Here is a 26,742-nt window from a genome sequence, read left to right as displayed (position 1 = left end):
GTAGGGGAACACTTCTTCTTTGGGGGAAGTTAGTATTGTGATAACCAGTTGCTATAGACCCTATAGCTTAAGCTTGCCCTTTGGGACTGAAATAAAAGCTCTGAAGATTAGGGTGTGAACATGAGGTTTATGAGTCCTAGAAACAGTCTAATCACAACAGCACTAGAAATCAGATCCTTGGCCACACCAGAAATGAGAAAGAGAAGCCCCAGGACTAAGGAAACACTGAGCATCAGAAGAGAGTTTAAGGCAAGATCCCAGGAGAGCTGAGGTCGGGAGCCCTATGTGCAGGATGAGCTGTGCAGGTTCTAGCTTACCCTGTGAGCAGAGGCTCTCTGCAACACCTGTGCCTTTGCTTATCTGTCTCTTCTAAAGTCAATGGCTCTCAAACAGGAGCCACACCACCCCCACTGCCACAGCCACCCACACCTACAAGAGGACCTTTGTCCATATCTGTCTGCAGATATAGTCAAGCCTGGAAGACAGGGGAAAGCTACAGGCATCTAGTGGGTAGAGGCCACGGAGGCTGCTAAACCCCCGGTGCCCAGGATAACCCCTTTCCCACCAACTGTGAATTATCTATTCCAAGATGTCTGTGCAGCTGGGATGAAAAACTCTGCCTTAAGGACTAGAAATTCTTGAAAGCAAGAACCTCCATCTCCCAGTGTTGACCCAGTGAATGGAAGAGGGATACACAAGCCATGGATGACATAAAGAAAGGAACATCTAACTGCAGCCATAAATCATGTGACCTGTGACACAGTCCATCAACCCCAGTACCTGGTACTTAGCTGGCAGAATAAACAACAGCTGATATTCATCTGATGAATATGGGTTGAGTGCCTCCCACCATTGCTTCACCATGCTTCCTGAGGCCCTACTATGTGGCTGTTCAAACATAGGTGAGAGAATGAGAGGGAACTAACTTCAGTTACCCCAGGAGGTCAAACAGAGCACAAAGCATCACTTACAAAAGTGTCTCACTGTAGCTGTCCACAAGCAAACTCCTGAGGGACGGCCGCCTCTGTAGGAAATACTGAATCTGCAAGCAAACAGGCAGAGTAAGTTTCTGGGAAGTGTTAGACGTGACTGAACGTGGCATGCTTTCAAAGTGTCACAACACTGGAACACTGGAGCGCATTCCAGCAGAGAGAATAAAGAATGGAGCAGTAGTAATCTGGCCTAATGTGGTGAGTGACTGACGTTCTGTGACTCATGGAGAGCTTTAACAATTCTTACTGCAGCCACCAGTGGATCTAGAAGGCAATTCGGGAAGAAAAAGATCACCAAAATTCTATCCACTGCTGTGATCCTATGACAGCGTTGAGAAGCGTCTTTTCTTGACATTTGTTCTCCCACCATCACCTTCCTTTTCTATAAATGAGCATGACGTCACAGTAAAAATCCTTTATGTAGCCACAACTGAACTAACTAGCCAAATCAACCTTTGGTGGCTGGGAAATCCTCTCCAAAATACCTACACACATTTGTGTCCCCCCCCCCCAGATTAACCTGCTGTTTGCTAAGAGGTGTCCACTTACTGCTGGGGCTTTATATTTTTTGATAGCATAAGTTACAACTATGAAAAGACAGTGTTTCCATGAAGACAAAGTCCAGTGATTTATAAGGATTCCATAAAAGTAAGTGTGACAGTCGGCCTCGCAGGCTCATATGTTTGAATGCTTTGTCCCCAGTTGGTGGAACTGTCTGGGAAGGGTTAGGAAGTGTGGTCTTGTTGGAGGAGGTGTGTCATGGCTACCTGCCACCTGCAACCTCCATTCCTCCATCATGGATTCTAACCCTCTGAAACCATAAGGACAAATAAACTCTTTTTTTTTCTGTAAGTCACTTTGTTCATGGTGGCTCATCACAGCAATGGAAAAGTAACTAAGACAGTAAATCACTTTTTAAAAAAAATGTGGCTTAAACCAAGAAGTTTAGATGTTAAGATCACAGTGATCAAATACCAGGCATGGTGGTACACGCTTTAATCCCAGAACTCAAGAGGCAGAGGCAGGAGAATCACTGTGAGTTCGAGGGAAGCCTGCTCTACAAAGTGAGTCTAGGACAGCCGAGGCTACCCAGAGAAACCCTGTCTCGAAAAAGAAAAAAAAAATCACAATGCTGTAACCAGGTGTAGTGGTACACACCTGTCATCCCAAAGTTAAAGCAAGATCAAGAATTCAAGGCAAGCAAGGTTACATAGAGAAACCGCATGTCAAAAAAATAATCATAATGATTTCAAATTCTGAATTCAGATCTCTTTTCATGGACCTGAGTCCTCACCCCTCTTGAGTGTTACTCAAGGAAAGTGAAACTAAAAAGCATAAACCATGTATTCCCTAAGTTCTAGTTTTTGCAGAGAAGTTGACATGCAAGTCTAAAAGCAGGCCCCGTGTTCAAAGAAAAGGTCCCAGGGCCTGAGGAGATGCTACAGTCAGGAAAGTGCTTTCTGTGCGAGCAAGACGACCAGTATCCATGGGTCAAAAGCCAGGGGCAACAGCATTACACATCTGTTAGATTAGTGCTGGGTAGGGTGTGCTGGGTAGAAGGGCCCTTGGGGCTTGTTGGCCAGGCAGTCAAAGAAAAGACCTCTTCACAAGAACAGCCATGAAACTTCGTGGTGGAGATCTGCCCTGTGTTGTTTGATTACCATGTGCCCTTAGGAATACACAGGGTGGTCCCAAAACCCAGCCATGAACACCAGAAGGATTCTCAGCTTCACCCACTCACCTCTCCGTAGCTCTCTTGGCTTTTGTCAGCAATAGTAGAAACCGGCAGTTTGTGAAGGAATGCTTACCCCTCGGAAGAAGAAGTAGACTCCTCCCAACACAGACAGGATCTCTCCAGTGACTCGGAAATAGTCCCCGACGGTGTTCTTCAGCTTATAGGGGGGCTGTGAGGCACAGGGAAGCTGGCTACCCCATTCACTCACTCATTCAATCATTCACCAAACATTCACCAGGTGCCACCAGATACCAAGCCTCACGATTAAGACTTGGCTCCTGCCTAGAAGCCAAGCCTCCATTAAGAGAGAGAAATAGAGGCCTGGCAAGATGACGCCACAGGTAGAAGCATGCTCCTCCACACGAGCCTGAGAACTGGTTTTGGTCCCCAGAACCCATTGTGAAAGGACAGAGCTGATTCCTAATATCTGGGTTTTTTTTTTCTTCCAATTCCAGTCTCCACATGTGCACTGTGGCACCTATGCATGCATTTACGAGCTTGTGCATGCACAGAAAACAACAATAATGATTTAAAGAGAGAAGCCCAAAGACAAATGAGTTCTCATGGGACACCTGCAAGCAGCTCCCTCTGTAAGACCTGCTTCCCCTAGTCTCTAGGTATCAGAGGATCCTTCCGGTGCTGTGCTGTCTCCCAAGCAATGTCCTGCCCAGGGCTCTGAGCGGATGCCAGCAGGTGACAGGGTAGGTGGAGGTGCTCCCACAGATCTAGAGCACTGGGAATCCCGTTCTTCCCACAGCTTGTGGTGCCCAGCTGCTCTACTAGCAAGTAAGGTCAAAGTTCCCCATGGATGGGGCAAGGGGGGATTGTCCTCCACACACCCGTGTTTACAGCCCTCATGCTTAGCGGCCATTGGTGTTTTACAAGCACTAGCTTAGTCCCTTATCTTACTTATTAACATATTTCTCCTCTCTCCCCAGCCCCCTATCTCTTCTCTCTCTCTCTTCTCTCTCCCTCTCTTGCTCTCTGTCTGTCTGTCTCTCTCTCTGTCTCTGTCTCTCTCTGTCTCTCTCTGTCTCTGTCTCTCTCTCTGTCTCTCTCTCTGTCTCTCTCTCTGTCTCTCTCTCTTTCTCTCTCTCTCTCTGTCTCTCTCTCTTTCTCTCTCTCTCTCTCTCTCTTCTCTCTCTCTTCTCTCTCCCTCTCTTGCTCTCTGTCTGTCTGTCTCTGTCTCTGTCTCTGTCTCTCTCTGTCTCTGTCTCTCTCTGTCTCTGTCTCTCTCTGTCTCTGTCTCTCTCTGTCTCTGTCTCTCTCTCTCTCTCTCTCTCTCTCTCTCTCTCTCTCTCTCTCTCTCTCTCTGTCTTTCTCTAAAAAATGTAGGCATTCTTTCTTTTTGTTATCTTGTTACAATGCTAGAGTGCTGGGACTCAAACATGAGGCCTTGCCCATCCTAGGCAAGCACTGGGCCATTGAGTTACATCCATAACCATTTTCTTGTCTTTTAAAATGAAGCCACTAAATACCTTTCATACACGGAACTCTAGCTTTTAAGCTAAATTCACAGGCAAAATTCTCTAGGTATATGGTGGGAAATTAGTGCTCTGGGTAATAGACAAGAAGGGCTTGATTCAGAAACACAATGAAGTCCATAGCTCCGAGGAGGCTAGAGAGTCTCTCCCTAAGCTGAGCTACAGCCTAGCACAAAGGAAGTACTCAAGGGCACAGGTATAGGGAGCAAGTTGTTTTTTGTAACAAGCAGGTGAACCGAATAGTGCAGGCCAGCAGGAGGCAATGGAACTGGGCCTTGCACCACCCCATGGTCTGCAGACACCCAGCCCAGGGGCAGCTGCCTCCCCGGGCCTGCGTCCCGATAGTCAGGGCTCACATGCTCAACCTCCCAGGACCACAGACTGAAAAGACAAAGTCTAGGCATGGGACAGCCTGCAAGAGAGAAACTGAGGCTGGAGAAGCCAGGCTCTCCAGGCAGCCTTTCCACCTCTCAGTGAGCTAGGAAGTGGGTCCCAGGCATGTTCCGGGCCTAGAGCTTACAGCATCTTAGGAGAGTGCCCCACCTCAACCCCAACCCCCAAACCGGGCCCATGCTGCTGGCCGCACCAAGCCTTCCACGGGCCGATAGTAGGCAGCTGTGGTGAAGACGGTCATGTACAAGCAGTAGACAAAGAAGTTGAAGTAGAAGGTGCGCTTGACAAATCTGTCCCACTTGTCCTGCAGGAGTCGGTTCAAGGGTTCCACCAGAAGCATGTCGTGGCGGTTCTATGGGAGCAGAGAGAACAGAGGCTCATTCCTGTACCAGCAACTACCTGGATAGCCACCCCAGCCTGTGGTACTCCTCCCACCTGTGTTGCCTACACAGTCAAGAAAGAATGTTTGTCCCCTCAGCTTGCCAAGCAATCAAGAGTCACCAGAGGTCTGGGCCTTGGGTTGGTCCCTGCTCTGCTGTGGTTCCTTCAGTGCCCCACTCTCTTAGCTTCAGTCTCCATGAGTACAGGGGCGGGTAAGAAACTGGGCGAGCCCTAAGTCAGCAGTTCTCAACCTGAGAGTTAAACGATGCTTTTACAAGGGTCACCTAAACCATCAGAAAACACATTGTACTTGCGTTACAACTCATAACAGTAGCAAAATTACAGCTATGAAGTAGCAAAAAAAAAAAAAACTATGCTTGGGGAGTCACCACACCACGAGGAACTGTATTAAAGGGTTGCAATATTAGAAAGACTGAGGGGGCTGGAGAGATGGCTCAGCGGTTAAGAACACTGACTGCTTTTCCAGAGGTTCTGAGTTCGATTCCCAGCAACCACATGGTGGTTCACAACCATCTATAATGTGGCCTAATATGCTCTGTATACATAATAAATAAATAAATAAATAAATAAATAAATAAATAAATAAATAAATCTTAAAAAGAAAAAAAAGGAAAGACTGAGAACCACCGACCTTAGTGCTCACTTAAAGACGTCTGTATCTCCCAACATTCTAATCCCATTCTCTCTAGCAACTAGCTCTCTTCACCTGCAGACAACAAGAAGATGGTTCTAGGAAGCTTGGGGCTTGCTTCTACATTTTTTTATTTCTCCTGTTTGTAGCCCTGGGTCAGGCAGAGGTGGCAATTACTCATGCATGATATATGAGGGACCCACAGGGGGAACGGCGCCAAACACTGCCATTTAAAGTATGCTTTAGGCCAAAATCTCATATCCAAAGGCTTGGAGGCTCACAGGACCTAACGTGTATAACAGATGAGGTGAGCCTGCAGCAGCTTTGTCCAAGCCTCTCTCCAGCGCTGGAGTCCAAACCCAGCCCAAGCTTGAGCTCTACCACAGAGGCCCTGTTGTGTGACTCCTTGAATACTTTGGGGAATAGGAAGTTCCCCCCACTCCATCAAAAGCCTCTAAAGAGATGTTAACTGCAGAGATGACTGTAATTTGAAGTCAACTGGTCGCCTCTGCCTTCTACCCGTGTACCAGCTCAAGCCCAATGTCCCCACGAGCAGCCTACACTCCTGCCCCCAGAAAACACTGGGGACATGAATTGTTGGTGGGTTAAATTCCTCAGTGTGTAGTGAGGCCTTTCCCTAGTCACACCACCCTTTTGAGAACTCAGAAGCCAGACTCAACATGGCAGCCCAGGTGGGATTGACAGGGCAAAATAGGCCAGGCCTCGCCTTCCTTGGACTCTGGACCTATAAATACAACTTCATCCAGTGAGGCACTATGGCAGCCCTCACTGCCTCCAGCAGAGACTTCAGGCCCCAAGTCCACTTATGGAGCTTGGAGTTATCACTTAGGAAGAGAGGGTGGATGAAGTGGCCTTTCACCCAGTGAAGGTAGGACAGGCTGCTCAGTAAGAACCAAAAATATTAAATAAAATGCCACCCTCAGCATACAAAAGTAAACTCCAAATGAAGAAGCCAAAACAATATGCCTACAAAAGAGTGGAGAGAGATCACAGAAGGGCCGCCCCGTAACTGTAAAGAGCAGGCTTCAGAGCATGGCATACAGCCCAGAAGCCATTAAAAAAAAAAAAAAAAAGGAAAAAAGTCCAGGTAGCTTGGCCCTATCAAAATGAAAACCTTTTATAAGTAAAGGGTATTGTATGCGAAATTAAAAGGCAAGAAACAGACAGGGAGCGAAAATACACTGCAAGTGAGCAATAGAGAAAAGATTGACTCATTCAGAACTCCAGAGAGTCATAAACCAGAGGAGACCCACCAAAGAATTACAAAAGGCCAGTAAATGCATCACAATGCTCCTCCTCACTGTGGGGAGGAGGGATGAGGGGGGTGGGTGTGAAGGGGGGGGAGGTGGGGTGTGGGGGTAGCCCAGGATTTATTGTCCTAGCACTTTGGAAGGGGGAGGGTCAGGAATCCAGGGCCTACCTGGCCTGCAAAGCAAGCCCCATCCCAAAAAAAGAAAGAAGAAAGAAAGAAAGAAAGAAAGAAAGAAAGAAAGAAAGAAAGAAAGAAAGGGAGGAGGAAGAAGAAGAAGAGGAGGAGGGGGAGGAGGAGGAGGAAGAGGAGGAGGAGGAGGAGGAGGAGGAGGAGGAGGAGGAGGAAGAAGAAGAAGAAGAAGAAGAAGAAGAAGAAGAAGAAGAAGAAGAAGAAGAAGAAGAAGAAGAAGAAGAAGAAAACAGTGGGCATAATACACTAAAAATTTCTCAGGCTGGTGTGAGTGGTCTGCAGTGTGATGGGCAATTTCAAAGAGCCTGACTGTCCTGTGGGACTGAATGCTGGGCAATAGCATTGTCTGTGTGTTAATGTAACACTCCAACGAGGAGGAAGCCTGCTCACGCTACAGTGTGTAGAGCATGGCCCTGTTTACACACATGGTATAAAAGAGAGCTTCTTTTTACATGGTACAAAGGAGTCCTTATGCTGTACTTCTGAAATGGTCTCATTTTTATGAGCTAACAACTGCCTTTGTCTGCTAAGGAAAACACAATGGGAAGGGGGGCGGGGCGAACAGGGACACAGGGCACGGGCTCCTGGCAGCAGCGTTTATGTGAGAGGCCAGATGGAGCCCCAGCAAGGGCAGGGTGGGCGGCTGGCTACGTCTCGTCCTAGGCCTGGCCACTCACGGGGGTCTCGCTGCTGCTGTAGGCGATCGCTTCCAGAACTGAGTTCTTCTCACAGGTGTCAATGCAGGACAGGTCATACAGTGAAGAGTGCACGGGCCCGTAGGCCCACTCAGTGAACTTCCTGGACAGGTGCCGGCACTCAGGCTCGTGGATCTCCCTCTGCAGAATGTAGGCCAATACCTGGAGCGCATAAGAGAGCACATCAGGCCAGCCCAGGCCATGAACTGCTTCCCCATGTGGGCTCTGAGCTCCAGTAAACAGGCTCCGCTTCTCAGCTCCATCAGACACCCAGCCCAAGTCCCAGCAATTTCCCCACTATCAAGATCCACTGGCCAGCTAGCTCCCCCTCTGACCTCCCACATCAGGAACATTACACCAGGACCACAAGATTTACAGTCCTTCTGTGAAGGACAATGGTGACCCCTTCTAGAAAATGTCAAGACAGAAAGAAATCATCAAAAATCTAAGGAACAAGCCAGCCGTGGTGGTTCATGCCTGTAATCCCAGCTCTCAGAAGGCTGGGACAGGAGGATTGCTGCAACCTTGAGACCAGCCTAGTAAATTATATGCCAGCCTGAGCTACAGAGTGAAACACACACACAGCGTGGGGGCACGGGCGGGGGTGTAAAATCCAAGAAATGCAAGGAAAGCCATAGACAGACTCCTACAGGGCTTACGTGGTAGGCAGGGCCAGCTCCCAGTATCTCTGCTTGAGAAAGCCCCTCCCCTGCAATCTGAGTGACTCAAGCACAGCATCAGCCTGACCTGACATCATCCATGGGACCCTGATTTGCCTGGAGACTTATCAACTACAAATTCCCCCTTGGGGCCTCCCTGTCATTCCAAAAATCTTGCTCACCCTGGTAAAGCGCCAATAGCCTCTTTTTCTCTCAACCTAGGCTAGACACACACACACCTTGTGTCTCGGTGACAAAGTTGGAAATTAGAAACTGCCATCTAACCTTCATGGTCTCTGCTCACAGCTCCTGTGGCTCACATTAACAGCCCCATTAGCTGGCAGAATTAGAGTCCTGCATACACAGTCCTCTCTATCCAGCCTCCTTGCCTGTGGTAACAAAGCCCCTACCCTACCCCAATCTTCCCAGTGCTAGCAGCCAGAGCCAGCGGCGTGAGCCCCTTCTTGTTGGTGATTTCTTCCAGCTTCAGCGTAGGGTGGAGTTTGGCCCCCAGGATCAGGATCTCATTGTACATGTTTGTCACAAACTTGGTGTTGTCGGCTGTGTTATCTGCCACCTCCACCAGCGCGTGCAGCACCGTGTTGCCCACTGAATCCCCAGCACTGATATCTGCTGGCTGCCAGGAGTTCTGGAGCAGGAACTTCACAATGGCCAGCTGGTTGGTGCATGCAGCCAGAGACAAGGGCAGCTCACCTGCAGCCAACACAGGATCCCCAATTGGAGCCCCAGGAATGAGACTGACCAGTCCCCAGATGACTGGGCCTCTAGCTCCCTCATGTCTGCCACATGGCCTCCCTACCAAAGTAGAAGCCAGGCCTCCCTTTGGTTTTCTTGAAGAAGTCCCCGTTAGCGGCAGCCTGGACGTCTGCTCCATTCTCCACCAAGAGCGTCACCAGTGCCATGTTCCGCCTTTCAATGGCAATGTGCAGTGCTGTCTGACCTGCAGAGGGGATGCCCATGGTTGGCCTCATGATTGCAGCCTGTGGGGGCCCAGAGAGATGTGTCCAGGGAAGGGCCCTAGGCAGGTAGCTATTGCTTCTGGAAGAAGCACACAGAAAATGCCTACACAACCCCTCACTGTCGGAGACCAGCATCCCACAAATGAAGCCAGGAAAGTCTTGAAGCAGGAACAGAACAGAACAGAAAATACCAAGCTGCAAAGGAGGGGGAAGAGGAAAGGAGGAAGGCAAAGGATGTGACAGCAAGGGGCAGGAGGGCAGGAGGGCAGCAGAGATCCCAGGATGGCAGGAGAAGACTGCAGATGAGAAAGGGCAGGTTTCAGAACCATGGGGGAAAGCCACCCAGTGACAGGGAGTAGGCAATCCCCTCAGGGCTATGTTGCAGCTGGCCCAGCCCACCCCCACCTCACCCTTGTAGTAGCTATCTGTGTAGCTGGCGTTTACGAACTGCTTCAGGCTGTCAGTCTGCCGGGCGATGTCCAGGAGCAGAGCAATGGTGTCATTCTGCCCGTTGTGCAGATTGAGCATGGCTTTTAGCAGACAGGTCTTTCCGGTCTCTGGGTCTGAAAGGCAGAGGCGGAAGGTGAAAACCAAGGCATATTGCCAAAGCCCCCCTCCCGAAAAGGCAGCCCTCGCAGGACCACCTTTGAACTCGCTGTCAGTCAGGCGCTTCTTGCTCTTCTGCAGGAAGGCCAGCAGGCTCTCCAGCTCCTGGCAGTTACTCTGAGCCACAGCTTCAAAGATGCTCCTACGATCATAGAGCCTGGGCAGCTTCTCAGCACCGCTGGAGACAGAGTCCTGGGATGACTGCCTGGGAAATACAACGCACTGTCATCTCAGCCCCAGCACTCCCCTATAGCCTTTGGGGTTTTTCAAGGAATATGGTTAAACCCCAAGGCAAACCAGCCCATTTAGGAAACAAATGTCACTGTAATGGGGACCCTGGGTACACCTGTCCCCATTCCCTGACCTGTCTGTAGGCAGCATGGGAAAAGTCTTTGCTACTGTCACCTTTTCTTCTACCCCGCCCTCCTGCCTTCCTTCTGGGGCTCAGGAGACAGGAGCCTGGAGGAGTTAGGCAGGGCTGGCTTGGCCCCTGCTAAAGGAAAAGACAACTTCATGCTACCCAGAATCCACTCTGTGTGAACACCCTGCCCTGCCTCAGAGGTAGGCTCCTCATCTGAGCTGTTTGTCTTCTTAGCCCACAAGATCCTAACCTTGAACGAGAAGTCTAAGCATTTGGGGCTGGTGAGCATTCCAGGCCTGGGGACCTAGCATATGCTAGAAGCTAGGATCAGTATATACACTCACTCTAGCACCTGTGACTGTGTGTCCAGTGAGGTCACAAGAGTGTGGGCCAACCATCTCTGACAGATCCCCAGATCCCCAGATCCCCAGATCCCCAGATCCCCAGATCCCCAGATCCCCAGCTCTGTGACATTTAGCCCAGGAGCAGAAGCACTTTGTGACATTACCCCATGGCCAGGACTGCCACTGGCAGAACCACTTGGGTCTTGGACGGGACGAACTCCAGACTTACCTGACACAGGCAGCAGGGCCATCCCCAGGCCTCTGGATAGTGACGACAGAGCTGACCGTGATGATAGGGCAGGAGGCCAGGCCGCCTTCCTCATAAGGGCAATCCATAGGGGAAGCCTCCTCTGAGTCACCCTTCCCAAAAAGGCGGGTGTGACTTTTGGAAGTGAAGATGTGGGGCTTGGCTGGAGGCGGCTTGGAGTTAGGGTCTCTGTCTGGAGGGTCCAGGCAGGAGTTCTCTTGGGGTGAGCACTCAGATTCACCCAACTCTAAGCTGTCCCATTTCTTCATCCTTTCCAGATCCTCTGTGGCCCAGTGTGCACCCTGCGGGTAGCCACAAAGATGAGGTCTGTGCCCATCCTGGGGACCACAAGTTTTCATCCCCTCCCCAATCTCCTTGTCAAAGCTGAAGCAGGACACCACAAAACCCAATTAGTACTACTGCGCAGAACTAAAGCTTTCAAGGCTGCGCCTCCCACCTCAGCAGGCCCCGACAGATCCGCAGTGCTCAGCAGGCCCTGTGGCCACAGTGACCAAGCTCCCCACCTCAGAGCCAGCAAGCTCTGGTGCTGAGGTCAGAAGCCTTCCATCCCTGAGATTCTCTGGGCCCCAGCTGCCTGGTCGGCTCTTCCTGCCTCCCCATATCAGAGGAGAGAAGCAACATGAAGGAAGTCGGTAGTAAGGCCGATGAGGATGGCCAAGCCCTAATGAGCCACACCATCGGTGTTCACAGAGGAAGATGTCGTCCCCATGTGTGCTGCATAAACTGCTGGACCGGCTGCCATCGGCCACACTCGCTGTTGTCCTTCCGCACAGGGGCAGCAATTGTGTCCGGAGGGGATTGGTGTGTGTGCACACACATGTGCAGCATCTATTCGTGTGTTGGGTCACTTTTGTGAGATTAATATATTCCAAGCCTCCCAGCCTAGACTTTGTTGCATCATTTGCTGTAGAACTGACAGAGGTTCTAAACCTGAGTCTCTAGAGAGAAACCAGCTCCTCAAGTGGGTGCGGTCCACTTAAGAGAGAGCTGACACTTTTTTCCATCCTGTCTCTCATGCTTCCCCTCCATGGCTTGGCCATCCACTCCCTGGTGCTCAGGTCTCTCCAGGATCAAGGGCTTTTGCCCCCATGGTGCCTCCACTTGTTCAGAATAGGAAAACTGAAATAAATGATCAACAGGTAGGATCACAGCAAGGACAACAAGGACAACAGCCCCCTGCTCAACTGATAAACCAGAACTGCGACCAACTCTTTGACCAGGGTAACTTCTCCATAGGAATTCAGCAGGCTTTACTCCCTGATAGGCTTAGACCAGGTCCGCTCATGTACACTCCAGGCCTGGGACTGTCTGACTCCCTTGTCCACAAGACAAAAAAAAAGAAGAAGAAGAAGAAGAAGAAGAAGAAGAAGAAGAAGAAGAAGAAGAAGAAGAAGAAGAAGAAGAAGAAGAAGGTAACCAGACCCTCCCAGATTTTATACTAAGGATACAAGCCAGGTTAGAGAGAAGCCTTGGCCATCCTGGACTCACTTTGTAGACCAGGCTGGCCTCGAACTCACAGCGATCTGCCTGCCTCTGCCTCCCCAGTGCTGGGATTAAAGGCGTGCGCCACCACGCCCAGCTCATCTCAGCTATTTTAAACAGATGGAATAAATGATAAATGTTGCTGGCCCAGGGCTGAGATCCCTCCAGCACCTGCCCCCTGTTTTCTGCAGTGCTACCCGTACTTCCAAACTAATGCCAACAAAGAACAGTGACATCCAACACGCTGCTGACTTCCTTCCCTCCACTACCCATCCTAATACTTGTCTCTTCTGCATCCAGCAATAGACCTTTGCTGGCAGCAGTACCAGTTAATACCATTCTTCTATACCCTGGGACCACTAAAAAAATCTCACCGGTTCTCTCCTGTCAGACATTCCCTTTTCAACCAAATGTGCACCCTACCCCTCTGGTTCTCTTCTAGGCCTAAAGCAATAGACCACTAATGTGCTGCCCATCACACTGTTACCAGCTAACTTGGGCATTACCTCCTTTCTTAGACAACCCCGCCCTGCCCCGCCAGCTTACACTCCCTTGTCCACATTTCACAGGTCTATCTCTATGGGGAAGAAGAAACTACTACAAATCAGACAGAGATGAGAGATATCCCTCCCGGGACCTGCCACCCCTGAGTCTGCTGGGATCATGCCAGCAGCCTTCGCTCAGATGCTACACCTGGCCAGACCTCCAAAACAAACTCGACCAGGCGATGGCATCTACAGCTGACAGCCCTGAGCCCCTCCAGTACAGATGAACTCTCTTGCCAGGGTTATGCTCTAAAACAAAGGAACACTAGGCTTAATAACTGCTAAGCATGGGGCCTGGCATGGTATTGGGAAAAGAATGTTACCTTTATGTAAATGTATCAAGTGTTTTTGAAACCAATGATAATACCCTCAAAAAACTGCATACTTAATATATTTCAACCCATTGAACAATTAAATTGGTTCAATAGCCCCTTGTTTTCCTAGCTTTTACGCCTCATTAGCCCTCTAATTATGTTATGTTTTATTTTGATGCTTGCCCCTTGCCTCATACAATTCCTGTGGCAACAGATTACCTCCATTGATAAAATCACGACCAGTCAGGCCACAGTATGCTACCAGACCCTAGATCCTTCTGCTATAAATGATAGGTTTCTTAAAGCTCATGATGACACTTCTCTGTTATAAAATAAAATGGGGGGTGGGAGGAGATGTTGGCAGGACCCTGCTGTTTGAGGTTGCAGTCCTCTCAGTCTGGATAGCCATTCTGAGCTTGGCACTAGATGGAGGACTCCCTCCCCCCAGCAGGGCCTCCTACTCTCATCTGGAGAGTGTCTTTAGGCATAGATGCCCCTAGCCACATTTGATATACGGCCTTTGACAAAATTCCTTGCTAGCTCTCCCTCCCTGAGCCTATAGGATAACTAGGTACTGTGTCCTGTTCTTATGATAGGAGTGTACTGCCAAATGCAAATTAAGCATCCTTGAAGTGCCTAATTCCAACCAATTATGTACACCTATCCTGGGAGCCCCCCAACCCTTCCTCAAGGGCTATAGAGCCTTTGTTCTTCCCAAACAATAAGATCTATCTCCCTGAAGTGGTTCCTTACGGTCTTCTGAGGCCTGTGCCTTGCCTTCTGCTCCTCATACCTTCGTGGGTGGTGGCCAATAGCCCCCCCAGGGAAGAGAAGATCCACACACTTGGAGTGCTTTCTTCTCCTCCTCTCTTCCCAAATCTCCTCACCTCTCAAATGTTCCCTCCCTTAAAATCCAGCACTAGTATACTTACCTCAGCAATGGCCCTCATTCCTGAACCTTCACAGAGACCAGGCTCCTGCCTATCCATCCTGATATCCCTTTTAGCACAGTCCACCTTGTTGTCCAACTATCTCTGTACACCTGCTTGCTTCCTCCCAGGCCCTTTGACCCCTGCCCAGCAGAAACTTTGCATTAAAAAGCCGTGTTGCCTCGCTTCCCACCAAGGCTCAGGGAGCATCACGGAAGAAGAGCCAAAAAGCCTTCAGGTAAGAGCCTGAGATCCAGGAGGACCATGTGAAACAATGTCTGTGGACATGACCTGGCTGCTATGTTGGAGGACCCACTGCAGCTATAGTTTCCTGTACAAGACCCACTTGATCCATACTTCAGTGAGGGGAGTCGAGGGGACCTATCCCTACCGATGAGTTATTGGAAGTTGGTGACGACTCGGGGAAGGAAAGTCAGTTTTCTTCAGTAGCGTGGCCCCTGGCAAATTGCCTGCACTCCAATGGATGATCCCATTCCTGTGCACATTAGGAAGAAGAAGAAGGAGAAGAAGAAGAAGAAGAAGAAGAAGAAGAAGAAGAAGAAGAAGAAGAAGAAGAAGAAGAAGAAGAAGAAGAAGAAAAAGAAGAAGAAGAAGAGGAGGAGGAGGAGGAGGAGGAGGAGGGAGGAGGAGGAGGAGGGAGGAGAGGAAGAGGAGGAGGAGAAGGAGGAGGAGGAGTAAAAAAATGAAATTGAGAGGGTGGCACAGGGGTGGATTAAAATAAAGTGTATCCATGTATAACATTCTCAGAGAAAACTTCTGGAAGGGAATTTTTTTAGGGGGTGTTTTTGTTTGGTTGGTTTGGTTTGGGTTTTTTCTCCATGTAACAGAACCCTGGCTGTCCTGGACTCACTTTGTAGACCAGGATGGCTTCAAACTCACAGAGATCCACCTGCCTCTGCCTTCTCAAGTGCTGGGACTAAAGACATGAGCCACCACACCCAGCAAGAATAAACTTTAAAACATATTTTTAGAAAAGGAAAGGTTGTGTTGGACTCTGTGAGAGAAATAAGAGTGATCAGACACTGAGTGTCTTCCTTCTCAATTCACAGGGAAATGAACATTCCAGCTGTGTCTGCCTTCTGGAAAGCGGCCACTGATAGAGGTGGGGCAGGTCTCTTGGGTCCTTTGTTTTCAAGGGAAAATTCAGGCAGCACAAACCCCGAGTGCATGGCCAGGCCCATGAATCTGCTGTGGACGAATGTTCAGAGTCACCAAAAAGAAAATGAGGAGGCCTGACCAGTCCCAGCCTGTGACTGGCAGAGCATAGCTGCTTCCCCTGCCGGTGTGCTCTCAGGAGCACCTGGGGTTGTCCAATCCTGGGCCGCTGCAGCAGAGAGTGCTCCCAGAACAGAAAGCCCCCCCCCCCCCTCACCACTCCTCGTTTGCTCAGCCCGTCACTCAGCTCCATCATCTATACTGTGCTGCAGGTCAGACAGGCAACAGGAACAATAGGACCAGAAGCGGTTGGCCTTGAAAACCAAGAAACAGAATGGGACTGGGATTAGACAAGCAACAGGAAGCCCTTTCAGCTTCCTGCCCAAGACTGTGTATAGTCTGGGGAGTTGTAGTGATTTTTAAAAGCTCAGCAGGGCTGGGCATGTGATTCGGTCATAGAACACATGAATACACGTGAAGCCCTGGGTTCCACTCCAAGCACAGTAAAAATCAACTAAAACTAAAACAGGAGGCAAATGAGACTAAGATTGGCCAGCAGGTTTGAGCACACGCTGTGTACAACACAAGCATCCATCTATTTTTACGTAGTCCTCACCTCTCTAAGAGGTAAATCTCTCGCAGATGTGGAAGCTGAAGCCCAGAGAGATGTCACACAGTGACCAGGAGGAACCTAGATTAGATTGAGAGTATCTCTGGCATATTGCTACCTCTTTGGAAGGCTCGGGCCTACTGCTCACATGTTAACATGGTCCTAACCTCCACAGCAAGGCCTGAGGGCTGATCAGACCAGGCACTCCTACTCCTGGGACCAAGTATAAGCTCCAAACATACAACACCCTCCTGGTCAAGCAGGCATCATCCTAAAATACGCCAGACCCTAAGCAAAGTACAGATAAGGTACATGTCGTACCTGCCCACCCCCACCCCCACCCCTACCCCACCCCCGCCCCGCCGTGTGCGCCCTGGATGTCCGTAGTTGCCACTTAGATAATGCTGGCTACAAACAGGAGTAGAGCAATCTTGGCCAGCTGCTATTCACAGCCCAACAAGAGAGAAGCTACCAGCAGGACTCTCCATGAACTTTGCAGCGACAGTGACAATTATTGGTTGGGTCTTTGCTTCTTCCTTGGACTGAGCCAAACCAAACTAAACCAGGAAACCGGGAAGTGACCCACATTCTACATCCAACCCCCCATTGAAAACCAAGCTTCTCCAAGTTTAAGGGTGAGACGATTTCAGTGGCGGTACGGGGAAGGAGTGGAGGGGGAATCTGAAATGGAAGAGAAGGAAACAGTGGCAAGAGAGGCTGCCATAGCCACGCCTGAAGTATGCCATGGACATGAGCCCCACATGATGTCCCTGTCACACAAGTAGATGGTGCAGTGATCCAGGGAATCCGACTGTGTTTTAGGCAAACACCTGTTGGTTTTCTGGTGTAGGTGAAGGTTCTGGTTTATGCCAGGGCCATGACCCCTGCACACTCAAGGGCTGTCTTGAAAACCTGCCCACCAGACCCACCTTAACTCTGGATCTGCCTTTCCTTGGGTGATATTTAGTCTGGCTTTGCAGGGGAAGGTATCCCTCCTTTCTCTCTAGGCCATGGGGACATCCAGAGTGTGCTTCTCCTGCTTGCCTCTATGTCTAAAGCCTCCCTCCCATTAGAATCTTGAGAGCATCTCCCTCTGGCTGCCTGTGATTCTGAGACACTGGGAAAGCGTAGTCAGACACATTGCAACCATTTCTACGAGACCCAAGTATCAGCCCAGCAAAGACAGAGAAGTGAGCGGGATTTCCGGCTTGCTACGCCAGGAAAATGAAGGACAGAGGAGCTCTGCTAACAACTGACAGGAGTCAGAACAGGAACTCAGGCTGTCCCAGCCAGCCCTGCACCTCTCTGCACAGCAAAGCCCACACACTGAAAGCTACCAGCTACGCACAAACCTCTGGCCTCTACAGCAGCTGCAGTTTCCTCATTCCTGCTGCAGGAGCTCCAATACTAGCCATCTTTTTCAGGGACCCACTGCCTACAGACCCAGCCCAGTTAAGCACTTAGGCACTGTTGCTTCTGCCTCCGAGCAACCCCTGAGGCAGCCACTGTACTCCCCAGTTTTCAGATAGGGTAACTGAGGCCCTCAGAACCCTGCAGAACCACACACAGCTGGACAGTGGCAGGCCACCAGTTGAGAGGAACTTACCGGCTAAGTACAGGCACACCCCAAATGAAGCCAGTACCTTGGAGCTGTTCTTTGTGGGAGAGCTGGGCTGGTATGTGGTAAGAATGGCCTTCCTGTCTCTGTGAGGGTCCTCACCCCTCCCTGGATGCACAGCAGGGGTGGGCTCTGGGCATACTCTGGCACTCAAGGAAACATTTCCAGCAACGGCAGCAGCTGCTGTTGCCACGGCTCCGATTCCCAGAGGATCCCAAAGCTTTTCCCATCATTTTTGCCCTTTTTCAGAAACCACAGCCATCGCCCCGCCTCCAGCCATGCCAGGGCAAAGATGCACTTAGCCACCGGCAGCCCCTTCCAGTCTGAGCTATGCCTTGGCTCTCAGGATAAGAGCGCCTTGAATTTCCAAACCATCTCCTGTATGTCACAGTCTGGGGAGCAGCTTCCCCAAACGACTGTCACAGCCAGAGAGGCAAAGCCCAGTGTCCTAAATCTGCCATGTTTTCAAAGTGAACAGAAATGGGACCCTGAAGTCACCTCTCTTGTCTCTGCTTCCTTTGGGCCTCTGGGTTCCTGTGTACTCAAACCCAGGGAAGAGATAAAGTTTGGGGGTCTCTAGACCTTCCAGGACAGAGCGTTACTCAACTAGGGTTCTTTAGTGAATAAAAGAACACAATACCTTTTTTTTTTTAAAAATTGAGTGTGTTGATTTCTCACTTCCCTTACTGCCATCCTAACAGCCAGGAGGCAGGTTCATCCATCGCACACAGTAGGACATGCAGGCTGCACACACAAACGTCCTGCAGAAGCCATCCAAGTAGCTGCCTCTAGGAAACCGGAGCGGTGTAAACTATGAGACAGTTCGACCCACCCACCCCAACCCCACCTACCCCATCCCTGACAAACCAGAGATGCTGAGGTGCCTATTTAACATATCAAAGTGTGTTCGGCCTCTAGGTTTTCCCAGCACCCCTCAGTCCCTTACAGGATATGGCTAGCATACCCAGCCCTCTACCTGGAACTCTCCAAACCAGGGGCTGGGCTACCTTTTTCCGCAGAGGCTCTTCCCTATATAATCCAGATATTTTGGACACCCACCCATTTTTGTACCTTTGGCCTCCTACATACTACACCTGGTTCCCTCTCTCCTCTCTCCCTTCCTTCCTTCGTTCCCACTGCCCACATGGCTCAGGGTCCCAACCCCTCTGGACACCCCTAGATATTTCTGCCTCTAGCTATGCTCTCCCTTTATTTACAATAGACTCTCTCTTCTACCATGCCTAAGAGCAGACATGTCCTTTCCTTTCTATTTCTTTCTTTCTTTCAAATAAGACCACGTCCCCTGGATGGGGATGCCTGGTGGCATTCAGAGGAAGAATAGCAGACTACCAAGAAGAGACTTGATACCCTATGAGCATATATAGGGGGAGGAGGTCCCCCTCAGTCACAGTCATAGGGGAGGGGAGTAAGGGGAAAATGGGAGGGAGGGAGGAATGGGAGGATAGAAGGGATGGGATAACCATTGAGATGTAATATGAATAAATTAATAAAATATATTTTAAAAAATAATAATAATAATAAGCCATAGCTCAGATGTCCTGAGCGGAGCAGCCACAGCAGCCCCACCTGGAGTAGTACATAAGCTGGCCCAGAGTGGAGGGCAGCATCAGAGCACAGCGACTCCCAGGCACCCTGCAGATATGCCATCCAAGGCTTCCCCACACCCACCTTCCAGGCCCTGCAACTACCCTGGCCAGGGGGTGGCCAAAAACTGTCATACTTAAGTTGCAGAGGAGAAACCTGTGGCACCAAGGTATTAGCCAGTTATGCAGGTCATGTGACTAGTCCGGGCTTGAGAGCCATGCTTAGCAAACCATTCCTCATCACACAACTCTGTTTCACAAACCATTTTAGCTCCAATTAATACGATTCCAAGAGCTTACTCTCATTTTTAAATTGTGGTAAGATATGGAGAGCCAAAACTTTAACATCCTAACCATTTCAAGTGCGCAGTGGTAGGTAGCCTTCCTTCTGGTTCATTGGCATTATTGACATCACCACAACATCGCTGCAGAGCTCCCTCACCTCCCCCACTGAAGCTCTATCTTCCCTAGACAGCACCCCAAATCTTAGTCTCCAGCAGCTGCTTCTGTCTCCACAGCTGCCCCTTCTTGTCATTGTCCCTGCAGACACAGGGTTCCTCTCCTCCCTGAGTCTGTAGGTGGGGACAGAAAGCCTCCTCTCAGCTTGTCTCATGCTCTGTCCAAATTAAGCCTCCCCCAACTGACTGTAAAAGGACTCTCTTCTGGTCCTCTAATCTGATGTTCTCTCTCGTCCTCAGCCTCTCCTTCTCTGACCTCTCTGTCTGTGTTCAACTTCTAGGCCTCCCACCCATCCCCTTTCTCTCAGCTGGGAGGCCCCAAGTGCCTCCCCACTCCTGATTCCTGAGCACCAGTCAACCTTCCAGGGGTCCACATTGCTGAAAGACACCCCAGCCTTCAGCTCTGTGTCTTTAGCCCATAGCCCACCCATCTTGTCTTCCACTGGGACCCATCTGCTATCATCACGGGACAGGAGGTGGCTTTCCAGCTATCCTCGCCCATGTCCTCACTCTTCCTCTGCCCTCCTTCTGCCCAAGCCACCTGCACCATCCATCTTGTCCACCTACTTAGCAGTCTTCAGGTGCCAGGCAAGAAGTACAGATGTCACGATTCTGCCATTCAGTCTTACCTCCACGGCCCTTCCCTGTCAAGGGCCCCACCTAAACTGATCACATGCTAACTCCTTCAGAAAATTCAGCCTGTATACTTCCTGTGACAGGGGGCCCTGTGGTTCCAGTGGCAACAACAGCAATGGTTGGGGACACTTATAGAACATTCCAGGTTAATCCCAGCACTTGGGAGGCAGAGGCAGGCGGATCACTGTAAGTTCGAGGCCAACCTGGTCTACAAAGTTAGTCCAGGACAGCCAAGGCTACACAGAGAAACCCTGTCTCGAAAAAAAAAAAAAAGAATGTTCCAGGTTGGTATATACATATTGTTCCATTGGATTATCACAAAAGCTTTCATGAACTAAGTATAGTGTGTGGGGGTGTGCGTGTGTAGGTGTCTGTGGGGGTGTGCATGTGTAGGTTGGGGGGTGCATGCATTTGCAGGACCCAGAGCAGGATATCAGGTGTCTTCTCTCTCACGCTCTGCTTCAGTCTACACTGAGGTTAGAAGCATCTACCTGACTGGCTGGCCAGTAAGGCCCCAGGATTTACCTGTGTCTATCTCCCTACCACCCCAACAGTGGGATTACAGGCACATGCAGCCATGCCTGACTTTTTATAGGGTGTTGGGAATTTGAACTCAAGTCCAATAGCAAGTGCTGTTCCTGACCCAGCCATCTCTCTAGCCCACTGGGTATGACTCTGTCCCTGTCATACAGCCAGGCTACGTGACGTGCCCAAGCACAGCGATGGCTGCACGGTCTCTCTGGAGCTTCCTAATGCTAGGTTGAGATTGTACTTCTTGTTTTGGGGACTTGCTTCTGAGATTTCGAATGGCCTGGGGCAATAGGAGCCCTTGTGCTCACCATCACTGTGAACCTGCACTGTGCCTTGCCCGAAGCAACAGGCATGGATTGTGGTTTCCTGTGACTTTAACTGACTGCCATTTGTGCTGAGCACAGGTGACAAGGACAAATCTTATCTTTTGGCATCACAACAATCGGTGAGGTTTTCTGAGTCATAACCTGAAACACGGTGTTCTTGGATCTGTGTGACAAGGTGCCCACTAAAATCCCCGGAAGTCAAGCGAGTTTTCACGATGACTTCCAGGGACAGGCTTTTTACTAAACTCTGACTGACTGATATGGAAAGAGCCAACACTGGAGAACAGTTGAAAGACACACTGACAAGTGACTGGGCAAAACCAGGTGTGAAAGACACGAAAGGCCACTGAGGTCATCCAGGGCCACCGTTTTCTCTGAGTGCTGCCAGAGACCACACTGATTTAAGATGAGATCTTGATCCTGGCTGTAGGAACTGAATTGCTTCTCTCTGCTTGAGTTTCTCTAGGATTTCTATTTGTTGTTTTGTTTTTTTGTTTTTTGTTTTTTGTTTTAAGTAGATCTGCCTATGTAGCCCTGGCTCACCTGGAACATGCTGTGTAGACCAGACTAGCCTCAAACTTGCACTAACATTCATGCTTCTGCATCCAAAGTGCTGGGATTACAGAAATTAGCCACCACACCTGGCTCTTCTTCTGAGGTACGAGGCTAGAGTGGCACAGCCAGAAACCAAGTAAAGCTTCCCAAACTGTGGGCTACAAACTCCAATGTGCTCACATTATTAAATCTAAGGATAGGAAGGAGGAAAAAGGCAACAATAACAGGCTTCTGAAGACTCCAAACTTTTTGTTTGGTTTTGTTTGTTTGTTTTTTGAGACAGGGTTTATCTGTGTAGCCTTGGCTGTCCTGGACTCACTTTGTAGACCAGGTTGGCTTTGAACTCGAAGCGACCCACATGCCTCTGCCGCCCGAGTGCTGGGATTAAAGGCGTGTGCTACCACACCCGGCTCGAAGGCTCCAAACTTAATTCAACATCAAGTACATAATGTGTCTGAGGTGTTTCTGGCAACACTGGCCTGCGAATGTCACATTGCACAACTTCATTACAGCCTTAGTTCTGAACACAAGGCAGGTTTGCTTTGAATTGCGTGTCCCTCAAGCAGTGCAGAGAGAGATGGCTCAGTGGTCAACTGCATGTACCTCCATGGCTCACAAGCCAATGCTCAAAGCCTGAAGTACCATGGCTAAGATTGTATGGTACAAACTGCAGTGTTTCACTTGTGCATACAAAGTTGTCTGCAATAAAAATATAATGGTGGTTAGAGCCGGGCGTGGTGGCACACGCCTTTAATCCCAGCACTCGGGAGGCAGAGGCAGGTGGATCGCTGTGAGTTCGAGGCCAGCCTAGTCTACAAAGTGAGTCCAGGATGGCCAAGTCTCGAAAAACAAAACAAAAAAAATAATAATAATGGTGGAATTATAGAAAACAAAGACTTTTAGTATTTTCCTAACATTTTTAGCATGTGTTAAATCAGTGTGTTTGGGTGGATTTTGTTAGACAAACTCATTCACCTCGTTAGTATTCAGCTTTGAGTTAACAAAGGGTGGAAATTATGTCTGTGTATAACAAATAATTGTTTTAAAATAAATTTCTTGTTTGTTTGTTTGTTTTGAGACAGTCTCTCTAAATAGGCTGGCTGTCCTGGAACTCACTCTTTAGAGCAGTCTGGCCTCAAACTCACCTGCCTCTGCCTCCTGAGTGCTGGATGAAAGGTGTGCACCTCCACGCCTGACCCTAAAATAAATTTCCTTATATTATTAACAAACATCTGGTCTGTATATGCCTATATACATTTAGTCAGGTAAATTATTTCTCAGGTGAAAAGATACTAAAGGTGGAAAAAATTAAAAGGCCTTTCTTTAACAGAAGGTAGGGGTGACCGGGGCCAGTCCCAACCCCAGGGAGCAGGGGTAGGCGCTACCTGGCTGACCTGAGCTCCTTAAATCTCACCTGGGACTCAACTTACTGACTTTTCTGTTTCCCTTCCCAGATTTTAAAAGGCTTCAAGGGGCCCCCGATCCAGGTGACAGATGACAAACCTGGATGAGAACCACCTTCCCTTCTGCGATCTGCCTGTGTCGCTGAGTGTCCACATGAGTCTAAGAGGGCAAGTTTAGAGGAGAGAAAAGGGTCAGCATCCTCCAGGAACAGAAGGGACTGACCATCTGGGCTGGATGGAGAAACGAGGTACCCATAGTCAACACAGAAGACTGGACCCTGCTCTCCAGGGCTGTCCCAGGGCAGTGGCAGGAAACAAGGACAAAGGCGCCTAGAGGGTTGTGTGGGGGCAGAAAAGAGATTGGAGCCGAAGAGGCCGCTCTGAGCTCAACACAGCTGTAGAAACTGAGCTGGGAGCTGTACCTGTGCGGCTACTTCTTCGTGCTAGGGCTAATGAGCTGGTGGTCATTGAGCTCCAGGAGCCAAGGCAGGCCAGAGGAATTAATGTTCTCAGAAGCACAGCTGCTGACTGCTGAGCTGTGTCCGGCCATTAGCCTGAGGTTGTGACTAATTGCTTCATAATGAAGGGGAAAAAAGATTTGCTTAATGTTTCATGAGTCAGTTCAGCAAGCATCTCTGTACTGAGACTATCTTGCTGTCAAAGACTTGCCCTGATGCATTTCCTGCCTTCTGGTTTTTTTCCCCCTTAGGTTGGAATGGATTTTTACGTTTTAATGTATGCTTAATGTGCTCCAGATTATTTATTCCTAAGACATTTTTATTAAGCCTCTTTCAATTGTTCATATCTTAGGAATTAAAAAGTATGCTGAGTTGATTTTTTTTAAAGATAGATATTTTATTAGTGTGTCTTCCTGTGTCAATAAACAAAAAAGACCTTGTGTGAAGTGATCATGAGGTAGTCCATCATCCGGCCCTGCCCCTTAGCATTAAAAACAAACAAACAAACAAACAAACAAAAGCAAAAACACTTGACCTGTCCAGTTGCCCACGGCTGAAACCTTGCCACATGCTTTGAGAATCTCGCAGTGGTACAACAGGGTGAACAAAAAGCCTCTGCCCACCGGGAGCAGAGTGGATGACAATCATACACAGACTCACTCACACCAGGCAGGGCCCATAGCACTGACTGGGAGGTGGTATCCTTGCTGCTGCAGCAGGCACATGACCTTTAGGCAGGGCCATAGACACAGGTAGTTTTCTGCTTTGCTAGACCATTCCAAGTATGAGCAACGGGCAGCTTAGGGTGGAAGAGAAGAGAGCAGAGAGCCCAGGGACCTGCCTCCTGGGGTTTCTGTTCTACTTGGGAAAGAAAAAAATAACAAAACAGAAAACACGAAAGCCACACAATCAGTATGTAGCTGCAGTCACGGGCCAAGAGGGGCCCGCTGCGTGCAAGGGTGGGCTGGAGTTCACCGCTCTGGCTTGTGTGGGGCCAAGCTGCCCAACTCTCTCCAGGCCATTTTACATTCTCTCCTGAGGCTGCTGCCTACAGTAGGAGCTACCCTCCATCCAGTGTCCACGCCACCAACATCATCGGCCCAGGAAACCCTGCCCTCTAAACTCCACTGACTTTAGGAGAATATACCCTTCACAGCTTGGCCAACTTGTCCTACCACAACTCCTGGGGGCGTCTTCTGATCTGCCCTCTGACCAAGTTACTGCTGGACGTGTCAACGCTTTAATGTGAATGCATGTGCCTGTCCTGACCCTTCTCTCTAGAGTTCTACAGAGACTGGTCTCTGCCTTCCTTCATCCCTTTGGGACTCAGCCTCCTCATGTGGACCCAGGGTGCCTCTAATCGTCTAATTCTTCCCTGCTGCGCCCTCCTCCCCTCCCCCCACCCCTACCACACACACACACACACACACACACACACACACACACACACACACACCCTCTCCTCTCAGCCACCTCCGTTCCTTCATGACATCCCACCAACCTGTAAAACCACTCTCTACCAGGGACCCACACAGCCACCACAGTCAGCTAGAACCCAGAGACCCAAATGACCACACAGAGATCCACAACCAGACAGTGTGCAGACAGTGAGAGACATTGGCGCACTCAGCCCTAAGTGGAATATCTTCACTAAACCTCACCCCTTGAGGCTCAGGGAACTATGGGGAAGAGGAGGCAGAAAACCTGTAAGAACCAGAAGTAGTGGATGACTCTAAGGAAACAGTGTTTGAACTCACAAAGGACGTGATAGCACGAACAAAACCTGAGCAAATTAAAGCCAGACACGGTCCTAGAACAGAGGAGGGGGAGTGGTCACAAAGTCCCACCCCCAATCAAAAAGTTACTTGCAATTGGTATCTGTTAGAGGAGGGAAAATCATTTTTCTCCAGGGTAGTGACACTGGTATATCAACCACACTCCAAGGAAGGCCTGATGCTCAGGAGTTGTTGACCAACACAAAACAGATTCTGGTGGTGGTGGTTGTGTGTATGGGGGTGTGTCTGTGTCTGTGTGTCTATGTGTGTATCTGTGTGCGTGTCTCTGTGTGTGTGTATGTGTCTGTGTGTGTATGTGTCTCTGTGTGTGTATCTGTGTGTGTATGTTTCTGCGTGTATATGTGTCTGTGTGTGTGTCTGTGTCTGTGTATGTATGTGTCTCTGTGTGTGTGTCTGTGTGTGTATGTTTCTGCGTGTATATGTGTCTGTGTGTGTGTCTGTGTCTGTGTATGTATGTGTCTCTGTGTGTGTATGTGTCTCTGTGTGTGTGTGTCTGTGTGTCTGTGTATGTGTCTGTGTATATGTCTGTGTGTCTGTATGTGTATGTGTCTGTGTGTCTATCTGTGTGTCTGTGTCTGTGTGTGTCTGTGTGTGTGTGTCTGTGTGTGTGTCTCTGTGTGTGTCTGTGTGTGTCTGTCTGTGTGTGTGTCTGTGTGTCTGTTTGTGTGTCTGTGTGTCTGTGTGTGTGTGTCTGTGTATGTGCATGTGTCTGTGTATGTGTCTCTCTCTGTGCTTTTTGTGTTGTTGTTTTATGGCTTTGTTCGCTTGTCTTTTGGGGGTTTTGCTTTGTTGGTTTTTTGGTTGTTTCTGCTTGGGGGATAGAGAGAAAGAGCACAAAATGTTGGGGTGGGGGAGGAATCTAGGAGAAGTTGAGGGAAGGGAAAGAATATGATGAAACAATATTGAAAGAAATTTTTTTAATGTAAAAAAAGAAAAAATGGTCAAAAGTGATTAAATAAGTGAAACAAAGAGAGTGGGATTCGGAGTGGGACCCCTTGCCTTGTCTTTCGCTAAGTTTCTTAGCTTTTTGGTGTGTCTGATTCTCCATCTGTAAAATGTGGATAACACTACTCAGCCCCTAGATTATAAAGATTAAGTGGGTTCAAATAAGCAGGACTTAGCTTGTTTCACACTGCACAGTGGGTCTCAACAGATATTCCATGTTATTGAAACTCTAAGCATTTGGCTGGATGCCGCTTGCATGGAGTTGATGACTCCCCCTTCTGGGCGTGTAGACTTCTGTAGTCACCGTGCTTATTTTATCTCCTGGGGGTGGGAACTCACCCACA

At 49.3% G+C, this 26,742-nt stretch overlaps 1 protein-coding gene across 1 annotated transcript in view; it reads right to left on the bottom strand.

Annotated features, from left to right (window-relative positions):
• LOC127199925 (sedoheptulokinase) overlaps positions 1-26,742 on the bottom strand; it is a 64,522-nt gene that overhangs the window by 12,150 nt on the left and 25,630 nt on the right. Inside the window, exons 2-10 of the mRNA XM_051157917.1 lie at positions 10,974-11,293; positions 10,078-10,244; positions 9,844-9,996; positions 9,274-9,414; positions 8,869-9,167; positions 7,777-7,956; positions 4,798-4,956; positions 2,801-2,896; positions 972-1,042 (exon numbers count right to left, since the gene is read on the bottom strand). Coding sequence (XP_051013874.1) covers positions 972-1,042; positions 2,801-2,896; positions 4,798-4,956; positions 7,777-7,956; positions 8,869-9,167; positions 9,274-9,414; positions 9,844-9,996; positions 10,078-10,244; positions 10,974-11,260 — 1,553 coding nt within the window. The 5' untranslated portion in view covers positions 11,261-11,293. The remainder of the gene's footprint in view (positions 1-971; positions 1,043-2,800; positions 2,897-4,797; positions 4,957-7,776; positions 7,957-8,868; positions 9,168-9,273; positions 9,415-9,843; positions 9,997-10,077; positions 10,245-10,973; positions 11,294-26,742) is intronic.

Source organism: Acomys russatus, chromosome 16, assembly GCF_903995435.1.
Source record: "Acomys russatus chromosome 16, mAcoRus1.1, whole genome shotgun sequence".
Classification (NCBI taxonomy): domain Eukaryota; kingdom Metazoa; phylum Chordata; class Mammalia; order Rodentia; family Muridae; genus Acomys; species Acomys russatus.
Note: the sequence above shows the minus strand (reverse complement) of the source record. Positions and strands in the feature narration are given on the sequence as shown.